This window comes from Eurytemora carolleeae, unplaced genomic scaffold (assembly GCF_000591075.1).
Source record: "Eurytemora carolleeae unplaced genomic scaffold, Eaff_2.0 scaffold160, whole genome shotgun sequence".
Taxonomy (NCBI): Eukaryota; Metazoa; Arthropoda; class Copepoda; order Calanoida; family Temoridae; genus Eurytemora; species Eurytemora carolleeae.
Window position 1 is genome coordinate 72587 of NW_019396112.1, and position 16387 is coordinate 88973.

General features: G+C 31.6%; 2 protein-coding genes across 5 annotated transcripts in view; one reads left to right on the forward strand and one right to left on the reverse strand.

Annotated features, from left to right (window-relative positions):
* LOC111695262 (seipin) overlaps positions 1-6569 on the forward strand; it is an 11319-nt gene extending 4750 nt beyond the window's left edge. For 3 of the 4 annotated variants that reach the window (XM_023464504.1, XM_023464506.1, XM_023464505.1), the window contains exons 3-10: positions 800-894; positions 1557-1641; positions 3210-3301; positions 4061-4105; positions 5560-5665; positions 5772-5796; positions 5870-6006; positions 6151-6569. In XM_023464504.1, the coding sequence (XP_023320272.1) occupies positions 800-894; positions 1557-1641; positions 3210-3301; positions 4061-4105; positions 5560-5665; positions 5772-5796; positions 5870-6006; positions 6151-6159 (594 nt within the window). In that variant the 3' untranslated portion in view covers positions 6160-6569. Of the gene's footprint in view, positions 1-799; positions 895-1556; positions 1642-3209; positions 3302-4060; positions 4106-5144; positions 5403-5559; positions 5666-5771; positions 5797-5869; positions 6007-6150 lie in introns of those variants that run through there. The other variant, XM_023464507.1, reaches the window with a different exon arrangement.
* Positions 6570-9953: 3384 nt separating this feature from the next.
* Positions 9954-15310, reverse strand: LOC111695264 (uncharacterized). The gene is made up of 4 exons (XM_023464508.1): positions 15231-15310; positions 13301-13390; positions 12804-13138; positions 9954-11393 (listed from the first exon to the last, which is right to left on the reverse strand). Exons 1-4 carry the CDS (start codon positions 15300-15302, stop codon positions 11237-11239), a joined length of 654 nt encoding a protein of 217 aa, XP_023320276.1. The 5' UTR covers positions 15303-15310; the 3' UTR covers positions 9954-11236.
* Between the last annotated feature and the right edge of the window lie 1077 nt (positions 15311-16387).

Here is a 16387-nt window from a genome sequence, read left to right on the forward strand (position 1 = left end):
CATATTGGTTGAGATAGCGCTCAGCCACATCGACTTGGCATCCCTAGTGTAATGTATGATTAAAGGATTTAAAGTTAAATTCTAGGAATATATATCACAGTGATTCATGGTTGCAAGCTCTAACGCAAATATCAATTAGAATTTTGAAAACTTCTTTTTAAAAAAATAAAGCTAAAACACGACTACAAAAGTACTATTATTGATTTAGTGGGGTAGAATCAAAGGCCAAGGTGTTGCGACACTTTAAAGTCGACCCAGTCTTGAAAATTGATGCAATTTGTCATAGCAGTCTAAATCTATTACATATATATATATATTTATATATTTATATATTTCTGTTTTTAAACTTCACATTTTATTAAAAAGAATTATACTAAACATAATGTTTCACGCTTCATGTCGATCCTCAGTAGTCAAAATTCTTACATATATTCATGTATATATTCATGTATATGGAATCTTAACTTAAGCCGACGGGAACCGGAAGGGGAACAGACTAGGTATTTTATTGAGAGATTTAAATTACAAGAGGTTTGACCTCAGGAGGATCAAATTATTTAAGCATAAAGGAATTGAGTCTTTGTCACAAACTATGATTTTCTAATCTCTATAGCTTTGTAATCCAATGCCGTTGACCTTAGATATTTCAAACTATAAATTCTGTTAGATGAAAAAATCTAAGTTTGAAATATCTATGGTTTACACCATCAGGTGGAAAAAATATAGGTATTAGCAAATCAGAGTTTGTTACAAAGACTTAATTCCTTTATGCTTGAGTGGAAAACTATTAATATTCCAGGCCTACTCTCCACATCACAAATATTCCAAGGAGATGAATTTAATGTTTCAAAGCTGTCCAGAAACACCCGGAGTTTGTTCATTCCCTAATGCAAGGTGAGTTACAAAATTCAACTTTAGAAATTAACTATCCGCTAAGATGCAAAACCCCAAAAAAAAACATTTGCTAAAAAAGAAATCTAGATAATTGAATTTAAAAATTTTATTCTCTAAAACTCTGATTTTACAAAAATCCGTAGGTCGGACAAAGAAAAAAATACGAATAATTTTTCGTTTTGATCTATAATCTGATGCCCGAGTTTTAACCCGTTAAAAACCTAATCAAAGCAAACTCTTGGATCACAAAATCTTAAGAATTAAGAATTAAGAAGTCCTAAGTAAAAAAAGTCAGAAAACTTTGAAAAGTTGTAGAAAACCCTCAAACTTAGTCTGTACCCAGAGTACATAGTTCATCAGATTTAGTCATGGAGTTTAAATAAACGTTATCTATTTGGTAAAACTAATTCTTTGACTAAACTCTGCAATGTTTATTTTGGTTTGGACAAGGTTGCTTTTATCTTGGTTTGTATGCATGTTCTCAAAAAGAAAAGATTGAGGTCAAAGCAATTGTATAATATCTTTGCAACCATAGATATTTCAAGATAGAAAAATAACGTCTAAAGTTTAGATATGGATGCTGAGAAGATTAATAGAGGAATAAAGCTGAATAGTTTAGATATGGATGCGGAGAAGATTAATAGAGGAATAAAGCTGAATAGTTTAGATATGGATGCGGAGAAGATAGAACTGAATCGAGGATTGAAATACAAGGTTTCAGTGGATATAGTTCTACCTAAATACCAGGTTCAGTGTTTGTTTTTAAATTTAAAAAGTTGCACTTGCGCGTAGTTTTCGCATACTCCTTTAGACAGATTAAACTCAACAACTTTTTTAGTTTTCAAATATTAAGTGGGAGGAACTTTTGTCTGTATATTTTGAAGGTCAATATGGATTTAACTATTTCCGTCCGGCAGGCCCGTAACCAGGGGTGGTGCAAGGGGACAAGTGCACCCCCTTTCTCCAAAGAGAGGGGTGCAATGACGAGACGAATTTTCACCCCCCCCTTTTTTAAGATAAGTTGTTTGATTTAATCTTCTCTTCAAAAATGGAGATATTAGCATTCAAAGTTTTCTAATGTTGTTATCACAGATTTGTTCGACCACAAATTACGTCACAACTCACCATTATTTCTTCCGACCACACCTTTCTTTTGTCCTGCATTGTTTACGTTTTTTTTTAAAGTACTTTAAATTATAATATTAGAATTTTAAGCCACGCCATGTTGTTTATAATGGATTTAACTATGTTATCCTGCTTTTTGTTTAAAGAAGAACATCTTTTGAAGGTATGTACAGTATAGACTTAAAACAATTCATGCAAATCTTTGCTTTACAATCCCTCAGGCAAGTTAAAACCAATTATTATGTTCTCTACTAAAAAATGTAAACTTTTAGTTGTAGATAATTTTTTTAAATTTTTTTTTTTTTAAATGCATTTAAAATACAATTAAACCACATTGAATATAATGACATTGCCTAAATTTGGAAAAATAAATTTTGCATAAAATAATACATTTGAAAACACAGAAGCAACGCTTAGACGAAAAAAGCTGCGGTCAGAAGAAATAATGGTCTTCGTATGGTGTTCATGCTATATCTGAACAATTCTTTACAAAAGCTGTTACCTCGGACCAAGCAAATTAAACCTTCTTTAAAAAATATTTGTCCTGAGTTAAGATTTTCTGATCGAGCTGGTTTGTAGTTCCATGGTATACCGATATACATACATAAAATGTAGTAAATATGTTCCAGTATATATAATAAAATTCAATTTTTTAAAATCTTGCAGAAACTTATTGCCTCAGTTTTAATATTTTGAATGCCGTTAAAAGCCGTAAAATCGGGGGGTGTCTCAACGCGAATGACGTCACGTTCATTTCTTGAAAATCCATTTCTGCAGCTTCTAGAAAATCTAGAAAGTATTTATTAATTAATATTCCTTAAATATTAAAGGTTGAAAGGGTACCGTTGTGAATCGGGGTATGCTCCTCCTCACTTTTGCTTACAGTCCCTTTAAGGATGACGCGATGCTCTTGATATGTTTCCGAGCTCGAATAAGGACGGATATCTATATGTTTATATATATTAAGGATGACGCGATGTTCTTGTAATGTTTCCGAGCTCGAACTAGGACGGATATCTATATATTTTTATATATATATATATTAAGGATGACGCGATGTTCTTGTTATGTTTCCGAACTCGAACTAGGACGGATATCTATATGTTATATATATTAAGGATGACGCGATGTTCTTGTTATGTTTCCGAGCCCGAACTAGGACGGATATCTATATATTTATATATATTAAGGATGACGCGATGTTCTTGTTATGTTTTCGAGCTCGAACTAGGGCGGATAAGTTGAAAACCATCACCTGCAAGTCCTCTCTTCTTCTTGGAAGGTTAAAAACATTAATCTTTAAAATAATTAATAGGCCGCCATTTGAAAAATCGGAGGAAAAGAATTATTTTTTTCCCAAAACTCAAATTTTTTAATCTCTTTATCTTTGCAACCTGATGGTGTTTAACTTTTGATATTTCAAACGAAGATTATTTATCTAAAAGAATTCATAGTTTAAAATATCTAATGTCTTCGAAATCGGGTTGCAAAGATGTAGGGGTTAGAAAATTTAAGAGGAAAAAGCTCAATTTATTATTCTCAAGACTAAACTGTCATTGACACTAAACTAAGGTTTGATTCTTGAGATATGTTAAAACTTATTTTTCTTAAGAGTTGTGTCTAATTTTAAACCCATTATTTACTTCTACAAAACGGGTCAGTAAGAGATAAAAACCCGAGACTAAACTTTTAAATAATGGTTTCTCATTACGCTGATTGGACTTAAAGTAGTCTTTGCTTTAAGGTTGGTAACCTTTGTAAGTGATTGCCATAGATTGTTCACATTTTCCATCGATCAACTCAAGTTTTCATTAAATAAAATTTGTTGGAGCCCTAGACTCATTAAAATATATATAATGTACTCAATAAAATTAATACATCACAAAACTGAACTAAAATAATTACTAATGATTTTAAAAGGATTTTTAACAAATCTATTTTATTTAAAAGACGTTTAAAACATATATTTGTAAGGCTTCTTTAAAACAGTCGAAGGCCGTATTATGTAGATGTGTATCCGGTCTAATGAATGTAATTTCAGTGAATTCTGGCACCCGGAGAACATATTTAATTTCTGGGAATCAAGGTACGAATATAATTATATATGTATTGTATATGTTTACTTCACAAATATTACATGTTTGCAGTTTGCATATGAATAACTATGTAAATTAAACTAAAAATAAGCCGATTTACTACCCGTAGTATAACAGGTAGAAATCCTACAATATTTATACTGACTATCTATGTATAAGGTAAAAATATTTTTTATATGTAGTATTAATAAATTCTCGTCCATCGTACAGTTAGTTAACATATGTTCACATCTAAAGAATACAATTTTGATTTCAAATTGAAAATCAAAACGACACTCTTTATTTCAATAATAATATTAAAAGCACAAAAAAAGTCCTTTTTTGGGAAAGCCAGAGGAAAATGGGGAAATTTATGGTATTTTTTACTAATCATATGAGTAAAAGATTATGTTTTATTATTATACAAGCCATCTTTCAACTGTAATGTTATGTGGGACACCCTGTACTTAAGGAGCTGGTAAACCGGAAAGGTATCCTGCTCATGGAAAGTATCCTGGAAAGGGAAGTTTGTATTCATGGACCTGGTAAATTGGAACGGAATATATCCTACTGTCGGAAAGTATCATTTTAACGGAAAGCTGTTTTCAGGGATCTAATTAACCGGAAAAGTGTCCAACAAACGGAAAGTTGTTTTCATGGATCTGGTGAAACAGAAAAATGTTCTTCTAGCAGAATATATACTTATGACGAAAAGATGTTATTAGGGATACCGGTATTTAGTTTCCTGCTAATGTAAATCGGAAAAGTATCCTGTTGACGGAAAGTATTCTAATAACGGCATAGTATTCTACTAACGGAAAGTTGTTTTCAGGGATCTGGTTAACCGGAAAAGTATTCTGCTAAGTACAGTACATTTCTCTGAGGAATATCTTGCTAACTTAAAATTGTTTTTTTTTAAGGAACTAGTAAACCGGAAAATCCTGCTAACGGAAAATATTCCATTATCGGAAAATTGTGTTCAGGGAACTGGTAAACCGGAAAAGTATTCTTCTTACGGATATTATTCCACTAACGGAAAATTGTGTACAGGGAACTGGTAAACCGGAAAAGTATCCTGCTAACGGAAAGTTGTGTTCAGGGAACTGGTAAACCGGAAAAGTATCCTGCTAACAGAAAGTTGTGTTCAGGGAACTGGTTAACCGGAAAAGTATCCTGCTAACGGAAAGTTGTGTTCAGGGAACTGGTAAACAGGAAAAGTATCCTGCTAACGGAAAGTTATGTTCAGGGAACTGGTTAACCGGAAAAGTATCCAGTGGCCGAATTTAATGAATTTGAGCGGCGGTTTAAATTTAAGCCGCGGCTTAAATATGGTTGGTTCCACTTAAAATTGTATCAAATGTTTCAAGATTTAAGCCGGCGCTAAATTTAAACCGGGTTTTGGCGGATTTAAACCGCGGCTCAAATTCTTTAAATTTCATCTCTGCTAACGGAAAGTTGTGTTCAGGGAACTGGTTAACCGGAAAAGTATCATGTTAACCGAAAGTTTCTCTGAGGAATATTCTGATCCAATCAAGGAACTGTCTGTCGAGTTCCAATCCAAATTTCTCATGGTAAATTTTACCAAAAATTTTTTTTTTATTTTATTTTGGGCGAAAGAATAGACATGTTAAAGGGTAATTCAATAAAAAGTTTTTCGACTTTAATGTTTCTTTTCAGATTCACTCTGTGGAGATTGAAATAGGTACTTTTTGATAAAAAAGGAAAACTTATAACTTAAAAAACCATAATTTTTCTTCATTTTCTTCTGAATTTAGAAAGTCAGTTGAACGGGTTTGGATATATACAGAGCAGCTATCCTTTCATATTTGGTTTGGCGGGGGTCACTTCAAACGTTCTCTTTCTCTCAGTCGTCTTCCTCGTCTCATTCTCGAGCATTATTCTACCAAAAAAGGTAAAAAAGTTAAACCTAAGCATGAAATAAAAATTTCCTAGTGCACTATGCACCTCAGTTTGAAACCGAAGAAATTGAATTAAACTCATTAAAAAATATTTCGATGCAAAATGAAGGCTTTGTGTGACAGTTATCTTTCTTTAGGTTGACTAAATGTGGACTGTTAATATCCGGACGAAAGAAACTACATATATCAAGCTTTTTAGACGAAGAAAATAATAAATCAAGATTTTTAGACGAAGAAAAATAATAAATCAAGATTTTTAGACGAAGAAAAATACTTTCATCAAGAGGTTTAGGCGGGACATACTACTTAAATCAAGATGTCTACACGAAATAAACAAGATGTTTAAAACTAAATAAATTACCTAAATCAAGAAGTTTAGACGATACTACTAAAATCCAGATGTTTAGACGAAATAAATACTTAAATCAAGATGTTTCCACCCAATGACTTGAATCAGGATGTTTAGACGAAACTACGTAAATCAAGGTGTTTAGACAGAACAAGCTACCTGAACCAAGATGTATAGAAAAGATACAAATATAAATTAAGATGTTTAGACGAAGCAAAATACTCAAATCAAAATGTTTAGACAAAACAAACTACTTATATCAATATGTATAGAAACAAAAAAACATTATCTAAATCAAAATGTTTTGACGAAACAAACTTCCTTTATCATGACTTTTTGCCAAAATTAACTAAATCAAAATGTTTGAACTGAACAAAATACCTGAATCAAGAAGTTTAGACAAAACTAGTGATATCAAAATGTTTAGTCTAATTAAAATACTTAAATCAAGGTTTTTACACGAAATAAACAAGATGTTTAAAACAAAATACGAAACAAACTACTTAAATAAAGATGTTTAGACGAAACAAACTACTTAAATCAAGATGTTTACACGAAATAAACTACAGAAATCAAGATATTTAGACGGAATAAGCCACTTAAATCAAGATGTTTAAACGAAACTACTTGAATCAATGTGTTTAGACAAGACAAACTACCTAACCAAAATGTTTAGAAGGAACAAATTACCTAAATCAAGATGTTTAGACGAAACTAGTTAAATCAGGATGTTTACACGAGGCGATTATACCAATACAATGAAGACGACTTTCGATTTCGATTTTGATATATATCAAGCTGTTAAACAGCATGGATACACATCAACGTAGAATTCAAGAGAAGCTGTCAAGTGAAAAAGCTTCTCGTAATTACTTGTAAACTTTTAATTAAAAAAAACTTGTTAACAATCTAAACTTAAATAAAAAGTCGTCTTCATTGTATTGACGAGACTAACTACTTAAATCAAGATGTTTACACGAAATGAACAAGATGTTTAGACTAAATAGACTACTCTCATTAAAAATTTGTGTTTTACTTTCATAAAAACTTGAACGGTTTATTAAAGTTTTGGAATTTAAATTCTGAATTGTAGTGTGTCTCACTGAAAATGTTACTTTGTTAGAAACAATACTTAGGAAACTGATCTATTTATTTTCTGACCTAAGGGTTTTCTGACCTGAGAGTTTCCTGACCTAAGAGTTTTCTGACCTAAGAGTTTTCTGACTTTATGTGTTTGAGAACTAAAATTGTATTGATCTTTGAAATATGTTTTAGCTAAGGTATATTCTATGAATAATTGGAATTCGATTTAATTACGTAAAAACGCGCAGGGAGTGAAAACTTCTCACATTTTTTTTAAATATTTGAAAATTATGTCGGATATACCTTCAGTCGGTTTCATTTAGGTCAGAAACACAACCTCAAATTATACTAAGAGAAAGGAATATATTGTAAAAGTTAATTGAGAGGAAGATGAAACAAAAATAGATTATTATAGATATAAAAATTAATGACATCCTGCAGAAGTATCAATATAACGTTTATTGGGCTGTTCTTCATAATTGGAGAATAAAAAATATTTGTATGTGATATTAATATTAGATTAATCTTATATTTTATTAAGTTATATATGAATTAATTGAGAAAAAAAGGAAAAAAGAAAAAATAACCAGTTTATCCATTTTTTCCCTGTGTTTATTATTTCAATATTTGTCTATGAAGTGCACTATAAAAATAACATAGTCTAGGGATAATTTGGCCAGCGGGATAGACACCGTTTTTAAAGCCGTTTTTACGCATTCAAAACAATTTTAACAATCATTTGAAAATCGTTTTGGTTGATATCTTTGGTCCGAGTAAAAATTTTGCATTATGGAATTAAAGCAAACTTACTAAGCGTACAATTTTAAATTACAGGGTTAACCACAAAGGATGAGACTTCAGAGTTGACTGTACTGAATCCATACTATCTGTCTGTTTGTTTACATTCGGGGATTCCCAGCAACTGTAAACTTGTTTTTCTTTTTCCAAATCATTTCATAAGATATTAAAAGATTCAAGACAGAAATTTTCATTCAACCTCAGAGTCGTCAAATTTTAAGAGTTCCAGGTCGTCTTTACAGTCTCATCCTTTGTGGGTAATCCTGCAGGTTTAACATTACTTAAAATTAAGGATTACTTAAAATTAAGCTTTCAGTCCCTTTAAAGGAAACGTAGACGTAAATGTTTAGAAATGTAAAATCGTCTCGTAACTCTTTAAACGAAGAGAAGCCAAGACAATCACAATATTGAGCAAAGACGACTTTTCAATAACCTTATTCCTAATTTAGGGAGTTATCTGCAGAGCATGTTTTTCAGTCCGTGTTAAGGTGACTCGAAAAAAGATTCCCTCTCCATGGTCTATCTACTCCGTCAACTATAAGCTTTCTAAAAATAATATTTTACACATTTTTTCTTCATTCATTATTTTATTTGTCGAAATTAACAATTAAAAATATAGAAATATTTGTTAATAATGACAAAACACAAATCAGTTACATAAAATTAAGTTGATAAATTGGTTTAATCAGAAGGGAAGATTGATTTCAAGTCCAGGCAATGTTTTACTTGACAATATTCAAAAACAAATTACGTAAAAACAATTTTATTGAAAAGATTTAGATTTTTAAATGATTTGATGATAGATTAATTTTAGGAATGCCATGAGCACTGAGCAAGGGGTCAAGAAAAAGTTGATTTAGAATTTTTTTTAAATTCTGTTTTTCAAAATTTGAAAGAAATGCCTACGTGAGACTAAAAAAGAAAATGGTTAAAGATCATTTAGTTAGTTAATTGTTTAAGTAATGTTAACAACTTAAAAAACGGGCAGAAATGCTGATTAATATTTAAACAGATTTGACAAAACTGATGAGGCCAAGTAGGTTTAGTACATTATAGTCTGTAAAGTTTACTGCAGATCTGCATATTTAGATCTCTATGATCGACCAAGTACTTGAACAAATATCGGTCAGACAACATGTAAAGAATTTTTCTCAAATTTACATTCAGTGTTTTAGACTTCGTAGTGAATTTAAGTTTCGACATTGTTTTTATATACATACACTGTAATGTTTAACAGTTTCAATTTTCACATTTTATATATTTATAAACTGATCATATGTTCACCAATCGTAATTTACAAAAAGGTGAATATTTTGTCTTTTGAATTATATACTTTGTAAGTTTGAGATTCAAGAGATAAATTGCTAAACTATGAGATATTTAAAGATGAAAGGGTGAAAATGCGCAAAATTGAATATAAATGTGTGCGTTGACAGATAATATTACCATCACAAATATATCATTTGACAAAAAATATGATCTAAATATAAATTGGTCTTTACAATTTATTTTAACGTGAGAGTTTCAGAAATCAAAGAGTTAAAATAATAACGAAGATTTTACTTTACTTTTTTATCGATATAGACCATTTAATTGTGGAGCATAAGGAGAAAACTATTAAATTGTGAAGCATGAGGAGAAACCTATTAAATTGTGGAGCATAAGGAGAAAATCATTAAATTGTGGAGCATAAGGAGAAAACCATTAAAATGTGGAGCATAAGGAGAAAACCATTAAAATTTGGAGCATAAGAAGAAAACCAGAAAACATTTTTATTGTGGAGCATAAGGAGAAACATATTAAATTGTAAAGCGTAAGGAGAAAACCATTAAACTGTGGAGCTTGAGGAGAAAGCAATAACATTGTGGAGCGTAAAGAGAAAATCGTTAAATTGTTGAGCATAAGGAGAAAACCATTAAATTGTGGATGGAGCAGGAGGAGAAAGCAATAAAATTGGGGAGCGTAAGATATGAACCATAAAGGTTGGAGTTTGAGGAGAAAACCATCATATTGAGGAGCATAAGGAGAAAACCATTTAATTGTGGATAATAAGGAGAAAACCAGTAAATTATGGAGCATAGGGAGATTACCATTAAGTTGTGTTGCAAAAGGATCGAGAAAACCATAAAATTGTGGAGCATAAGGAGAAAACCATTAAATTGTGGAGCATAAGGAGAAAACCATTTAATTGTGGATAATAAGGAGAAAACCAGTAAATTATGGAGCATAAGGAGAAAACCATAAAATTGTGAAGCATAAGGAGAAAACCATTAAATTGTAGAGCATAAGGAGAAAACCATTAAATTGTGGAGCATAAGGAGAAAACCATTAAATTGTGAAGCATGAGGAGAAAACCATTAAATTGTGGAGCATAAGGAGAAAACCATTAAATTGTGGAGCATAAGGAGAAAACCATTAAATTTTGGGGCAAAAGGAGAAATTCCTTAAATTGTGGATCATAAGGAGAAATCCATTAAATTGAGTGCGCTATACCTACATATGAATATAGAATATAGTTTCAATCTTAAAGATAAGACTCGTTCTTGTAATTACTTGAAACCCTTGTATCTTGAATGATTACATCCTTGTATCCTTGAACTAATGGATTCTTTATAATCAGTAGATCCTTTTGTATCTTTGAATCACTTCATTCGAAATTCCTCATGTCCCCTTTTTCTAGTTTTGTTATAACTACATCCCTTAACACCCTTAAGTAATTATATTAAATGTACATTTGCTTCATTTTTTTGTGTCTATTTTTGAACCATTATTAGATTTCGTTTTTAATCCTTGTATCCTTTATCCTTGTATATCCTTTTATCTTTGTAATTTTGTATCCTTGCATCCTTGTATCCTTGTATTCTTGTAATCTTGTATCCTTGTATCCATGTCCTTGTATCCTCTATTCATACTTCTTTATTTTTATTTCCTACATCCTCGTATCTCTGTTTTCGTGTTTACTGAATTATCTACAATACGACCCTAAAAGTGATTCAGTTTTTCTCCGGGACCTGGTTGAGGGGAGCCCTAGTTTCAGTTTCCTGCTCCGTTATCCTGATCAGACCCTGCTCAGGGTCGGGGTTAAGCTGAGTAGATCCTAGCTCTGGATCAGCTTCAGTGTTCACTTCAAGGATTTCATCAGCTTCAAACCTAAACAATCATTTTGAGTACATTGACTTCTATAGCTGATAATTAATGAAGAAAATAAATCAAGAAAATCAAAGAAAACTTATCAATAAACATAAATTAAAATTAAATATTGATTAGAAGTAGTTTCCAAAACATTTAATGGTTAAAAGAAAAAAGGAGAGGACGAAAATTCCCCTTTTTCGGGTTCTCACTGTTCTATTCTTGTTATCAGGGGCGTAGTCAGGAATTTGCGTCCAGGGGGGGCTTCTTTCTTTTCATGGGGGGCTCAGCACCCGTTGGGGCCTGAAAACTCTCTGAAATCCATAGATTTCACTGGTCCAATGGGGGCTTAGCCCCCATAGCCCCCCTGACTACACCTCTACTTGGTATCTACAAAACTGATGGACTTTAATATGTGATATAAATGCCCTTTGATGGCGAAATCTTCTAGACTTGAACAATTGTAAAGGAAAAATAATTGTATAATTTCACTCAGAGCTTATCACATTTTTGTCATTAAGTTTTTATTGTCAATAACTCAGATCTCTCTTTATTCCCTGGCAATCATGATAACTGCTTACAGTACTTTACTGGGTAATTAACTGTTTACAGTACTTTACTGGGGAATTAGCTGTTTACAGTACTTTACTGGGTAATTAACTGTTTACAGTACTTTACTGGGTAATTAACTGTTTACAGTACTTTACTGAGGAATTAACTGCTTACAGTACTTTACTGGGAAATTAACTGCTTACAGTACTTTACTGAGGAATTAACTGTTTACAGTACTTTACTGGGGAATTAACTGTTTACAGTACTTTACTGGGGAATTAGCTGTTTACAGTACTTTACTGGGAAATTAACTGTTTGCAGTGCTTTACTGGGGAATTATATGTTTGCAGTACTTTACTGGGGAATGAACTGTTTACAGTACTTTACTGGGGAATGAACTGTTTACAGTACTTTACTGGGGAATGAACTGTTTACAGTACTTTACTTGGGAATTAACTGTTTACAGTACTTTACTTGGGAATAAACTGTTTACAGTACTTTACTGGGTATTCAATAGATAACGGAATTGAGTCTTTGCCACAAACTCGGAGTTTCTAATATCTACCTTTGCAACCCAATGGTGAAACCTTAGATATTTTAAACTTTGAATTCTGTTAAACCATATAATCTAAGTTTGAAATATCAAAGTTTAACATTATTATATTGAGAATTTAAATGGATTTAAAATATTTGAGTTTGTGGCAAAGACTGATTTGAACTCTCTAGCCTCTACTCTTTAGAAAAGTACTAGGGAGGGGAAATGCAAAAACTTATTCTGTCCAATTTTGAGTTTTCTGCTAGTTTTCATGATATGGATTTGTCGGTTTTCAAATCGAATTGTATTAAAAAGATTTGTTCTGAGTGGAATATAACAATTACCCGTCCATAATAGTTTTCTCCTCTGGTGAACCAGGATATGGCGGAGGCGGATCATAAATTGGAGGGTTGTCAGAGGAGTAGGCTGGCGGCGGAGTGGGTGGCAGCGCAACCCTGAGCGGAGGACTGCGAGGCGGATGAATGGATTGACAGCTAGGGAAACTACCACAGTCCCTGTCAGCGGAGAAGCTGGTTGGATAGGTGTTCTCCGTCTCATCTAGGAGTAGGGTGGCAGGATGGGGTGGAGGGTCGGATAGAACTTGGTAGTAAGAGATCACGCAAAGCATGCAGTACACCATGATGGCCGTAGAGAAGATGTCTGGGATCGTCGAAGTTGTCTAGAAAATGAAAACTTAAAAATATGTTTGTAAAATTCCCTTCCAGAGGAAGGTTTTTCATTCTTCATTTGTATTTTACTTTTTAAATCTAATCGCGGGGGGGGGGGGGCAGGGGTACTTTTTTTAATTATTCATTTTTTAGTCTTAAAAATAGATACTTACTCTATCAGGAGCGTAGAGAACTACTGCTTGAGATATTACAAGGTTTAAAGCTGTCCAAACCACCCAGGGGACCAGAAGCAGCTTTTTCTCCTAGATTATTTGATATTAAAGGGACCGTTCGCTAACAATATAATCCTCATTGTTTTCGACCTAGCTTGAGAACAGCTTGAGAGATCGAAAACTTTTATAATTTGAGCCGGTCACTCAGTAATGATTTACATTTTTTTTCAACAAAAAGAACTTTTCCTGGGGTAAAACTCGGTTTTTAAGGGACTGTAAGCGTAATGTTCGGTAATCCTTCATGCAAAGATGGCAATGTTCTATTTACAACGGTACCCTTATAGCGTTGTCTGATCAAGTATAAATTATATATCAATGTTCGTAATTTTAAAAACTGTTTGCTTTCCATGGTAGTTTCTCTTCTAAAGGGACTTTCACATTTCTACTGCAGGAAAATATATAGGAATTAAACACGCGCATACATATGACAATTTCTTCTTAAATATGGATCAACATGAAGGTTTCAAGGATACCGTTGTGAATTGGGTATTAAGCCATTTTTTACTAAGGGTCACTTAAGTCTCTTTATAGTATAGTAGTATAAGTATATTACGCTTAAGTCTCTTTGAAAGAAGACCATTTCTATTCTATTATTTTGATCTGTATTCTTCTATAAAATTACTGCGCTTAATTTGATTTCCAAAACTTGAAATATTTGAATGGAGATATTTAAAATATAATTAATTTTAACAAGTGTTTAAGGTTTTCCAATTTTCATCCTACGGTGCTGCGTATTAAGATATTTGTGCTATAAAGAACGGAAAATAAAGTACATCTCGAGTAGACCGTTATCTTTTATACAATTAAAGTAGAATTTTATAAATTCTGGAAAGCATCTTGAAGATTTGTATAGCAGAAAAAAGTAAGGAATTAACCGAGATTTGTCGAAAACGAAATTTCGTTCAGTTTTAAACATATTTGTAAGTTTTTAACGTTTTATTTTCTAAAACGTTTATGAGAAATGATTCTTAAAATTACACAACAAAATTGAAGCATCAGCTGCAATGTTACCGTTAAGTTGATGAGTATTCCTCTCTTTACTTAATATGTAACAGCTTTTACAACGTTTTTTTCTAGACGACGGAAAAAAATAGTTTGAATGGATTGATTTATTATAAAGATTTATTGATATGTAAACATAAAAAATCTCTCAAAATATTGGTAGAAATATTTTTTTATTTAGATTCGATATTTTGTTGTCAATTCTTGGAATTTCAGTTTGGACATAATTGAGTCTAGATTTGGATAAGTTTTGGATAGCTGAAGGATAAGTTAAGGATAAGTTTAGAATAGGCTTAATTAGGATAAGTTTAGGATAAGTTTAGGATCAGTTTAGAATAAGTTTTGGATAAGTTTAGGAAAAGCATAAGATAAGTTTAAAATAAGTTTAAAATAAGTTTAGGATAAGTTTAAGATAAGTTTAAAATAAGTTTTAAAAAAGGTTAGGATAAGTTTAAAATAAGCTTAGGATAAGTTTAGGATAAAAAATGACATATTTAGTTGCAGTTTAGGATAAGTTTATGAAATGTTCAAAATAAGTTTAGAATAAGTTTAGGATAAGTTAATGATAAGTTTAGAAAAAGTTTAGGATTGGCATAGGGTAACTTTAGGATAAGTTTATGATAAGTTTAGGATAAGTTAAGGATAAGTTTAGAATAAGTTTATGATAAGATAAGGATAAGTTTAGGATAAGTTAAAAATACAGGTTTGTGCTGGGTTCAGGATAAGTTTAGGATAAGTTAGGGATAAGTTTAGAATAAGGTTATGATAGGTTTTGGGTAAGTTCAAAACAACTTTAGAATAAGTTTACAACAAGTTTAAGACAGGTTTATGTTAGGTTCAGGATAAGTTTAGGAAAAGTAAATATTACCAGTTTAACTCCAAGAAGAAGAGAAAGTGAGACAAGGAAGTTGACTGACACAGATACAGCGTACAAGGTCATCAGCTCTTCAACCCCTAGCGGCAAAATTTATAGTTAAAACAAAAAGAATCAATAAACTTTATTTTGATCAAAGTGAGATAAAAAGTTTTTATCTGGAATGAGTTTTTCTTTAGAAACATGTTTGAAGTTTAAATGGAAACACATTGCAGACTTTTCTGTCCAATTTATCGAGACATAAAAACTTCACTAGTCAATACATACAAATCTATTTATTATTATTTATAAATTTCCACACTCACATTCGTTTAATTAGAAATGGAAAAATTAATGCTTAAATCAGGACAAGAAAGTGGTCAGCCAGGGCAATAAAGTGGTTAACCAGGACAATAAAGTGGTCAGTCAGGACAATAAAGTGGTCAGCCAGGACAATAAAGTGGTTCAAGATTTGAAATCCACTTTATTGTCCCGGTTCAAAACCAGCTGGGACAATAAAGTGTGTTATGAATTAAATCAGGATGAGGAAGGAAAATATTGTGGTCCCAAGGGCTATAATGTTTGTCATAAATCTAAAGAAAGTGAGAAATTCTCAGAGCTCAACATTGATTGATTATTACTGCTTGAAGCCCGGCATATTTTAAACCCGAGAACAGTGTTAAAAGTTTTAGTTTCAAGAATGTTAATGATTTGTTGGACATATTGTGAGGACAATGTTTTAACAAAGTAAAAATTCAGGGAATTTTTCTCAAGAAAACTGAAAAAAATGGGAGAGGGTCAGACTAATAAAGCAGACAAATTAAATTTATGACAAGATATTAGTAAACATTATCAACAAAAGCTAGATTAAAAACACACCCGGCAAATTGTTCTTGAAGAATCTCCAGAAAGCATCTCGAATAATCTCGAATAATCTCGAATAATCTCGAATAATCTCGAATAATCTCGAATAATCTCGAATAATCTCGAATAATCTCGAATAATCTCATATTATCATTATTATTATTATTATTATTATTATTATTATCATTATTATTATTATTATTATTATTATTATTATCATTATTATTATTATTATTATTATTATTGTTATTATTATTATTATTATTATTATTACAAGTATTTTTATCATTATGATTGCCTACCTGGAT

Bases quoted from the DNA above. Each gene is read 5' to 3' on its own strand.
- LOC111695264 (XM_023464508.1), bottom strand. From the start codon at position 15,302: ATGACCTTGTACGCTGTATCTGTGTCAGTCAACTTCCTTGTCTCACTT. The intron at 13,139-13,300 runs GTAAGTATCTAT...TTCATTTTCTAG, and splicing joins TTCTCTACGCTCCTGATAGA to ACAACTTCGACGATCCCAGA. The intron at 11,394-12,803 runs GTAATTGTTATA...ATGATTGTTTAG, and splicing joins GAGAAAACTATTATGGACGG to GTTTGAAGCTGATGAAATCC.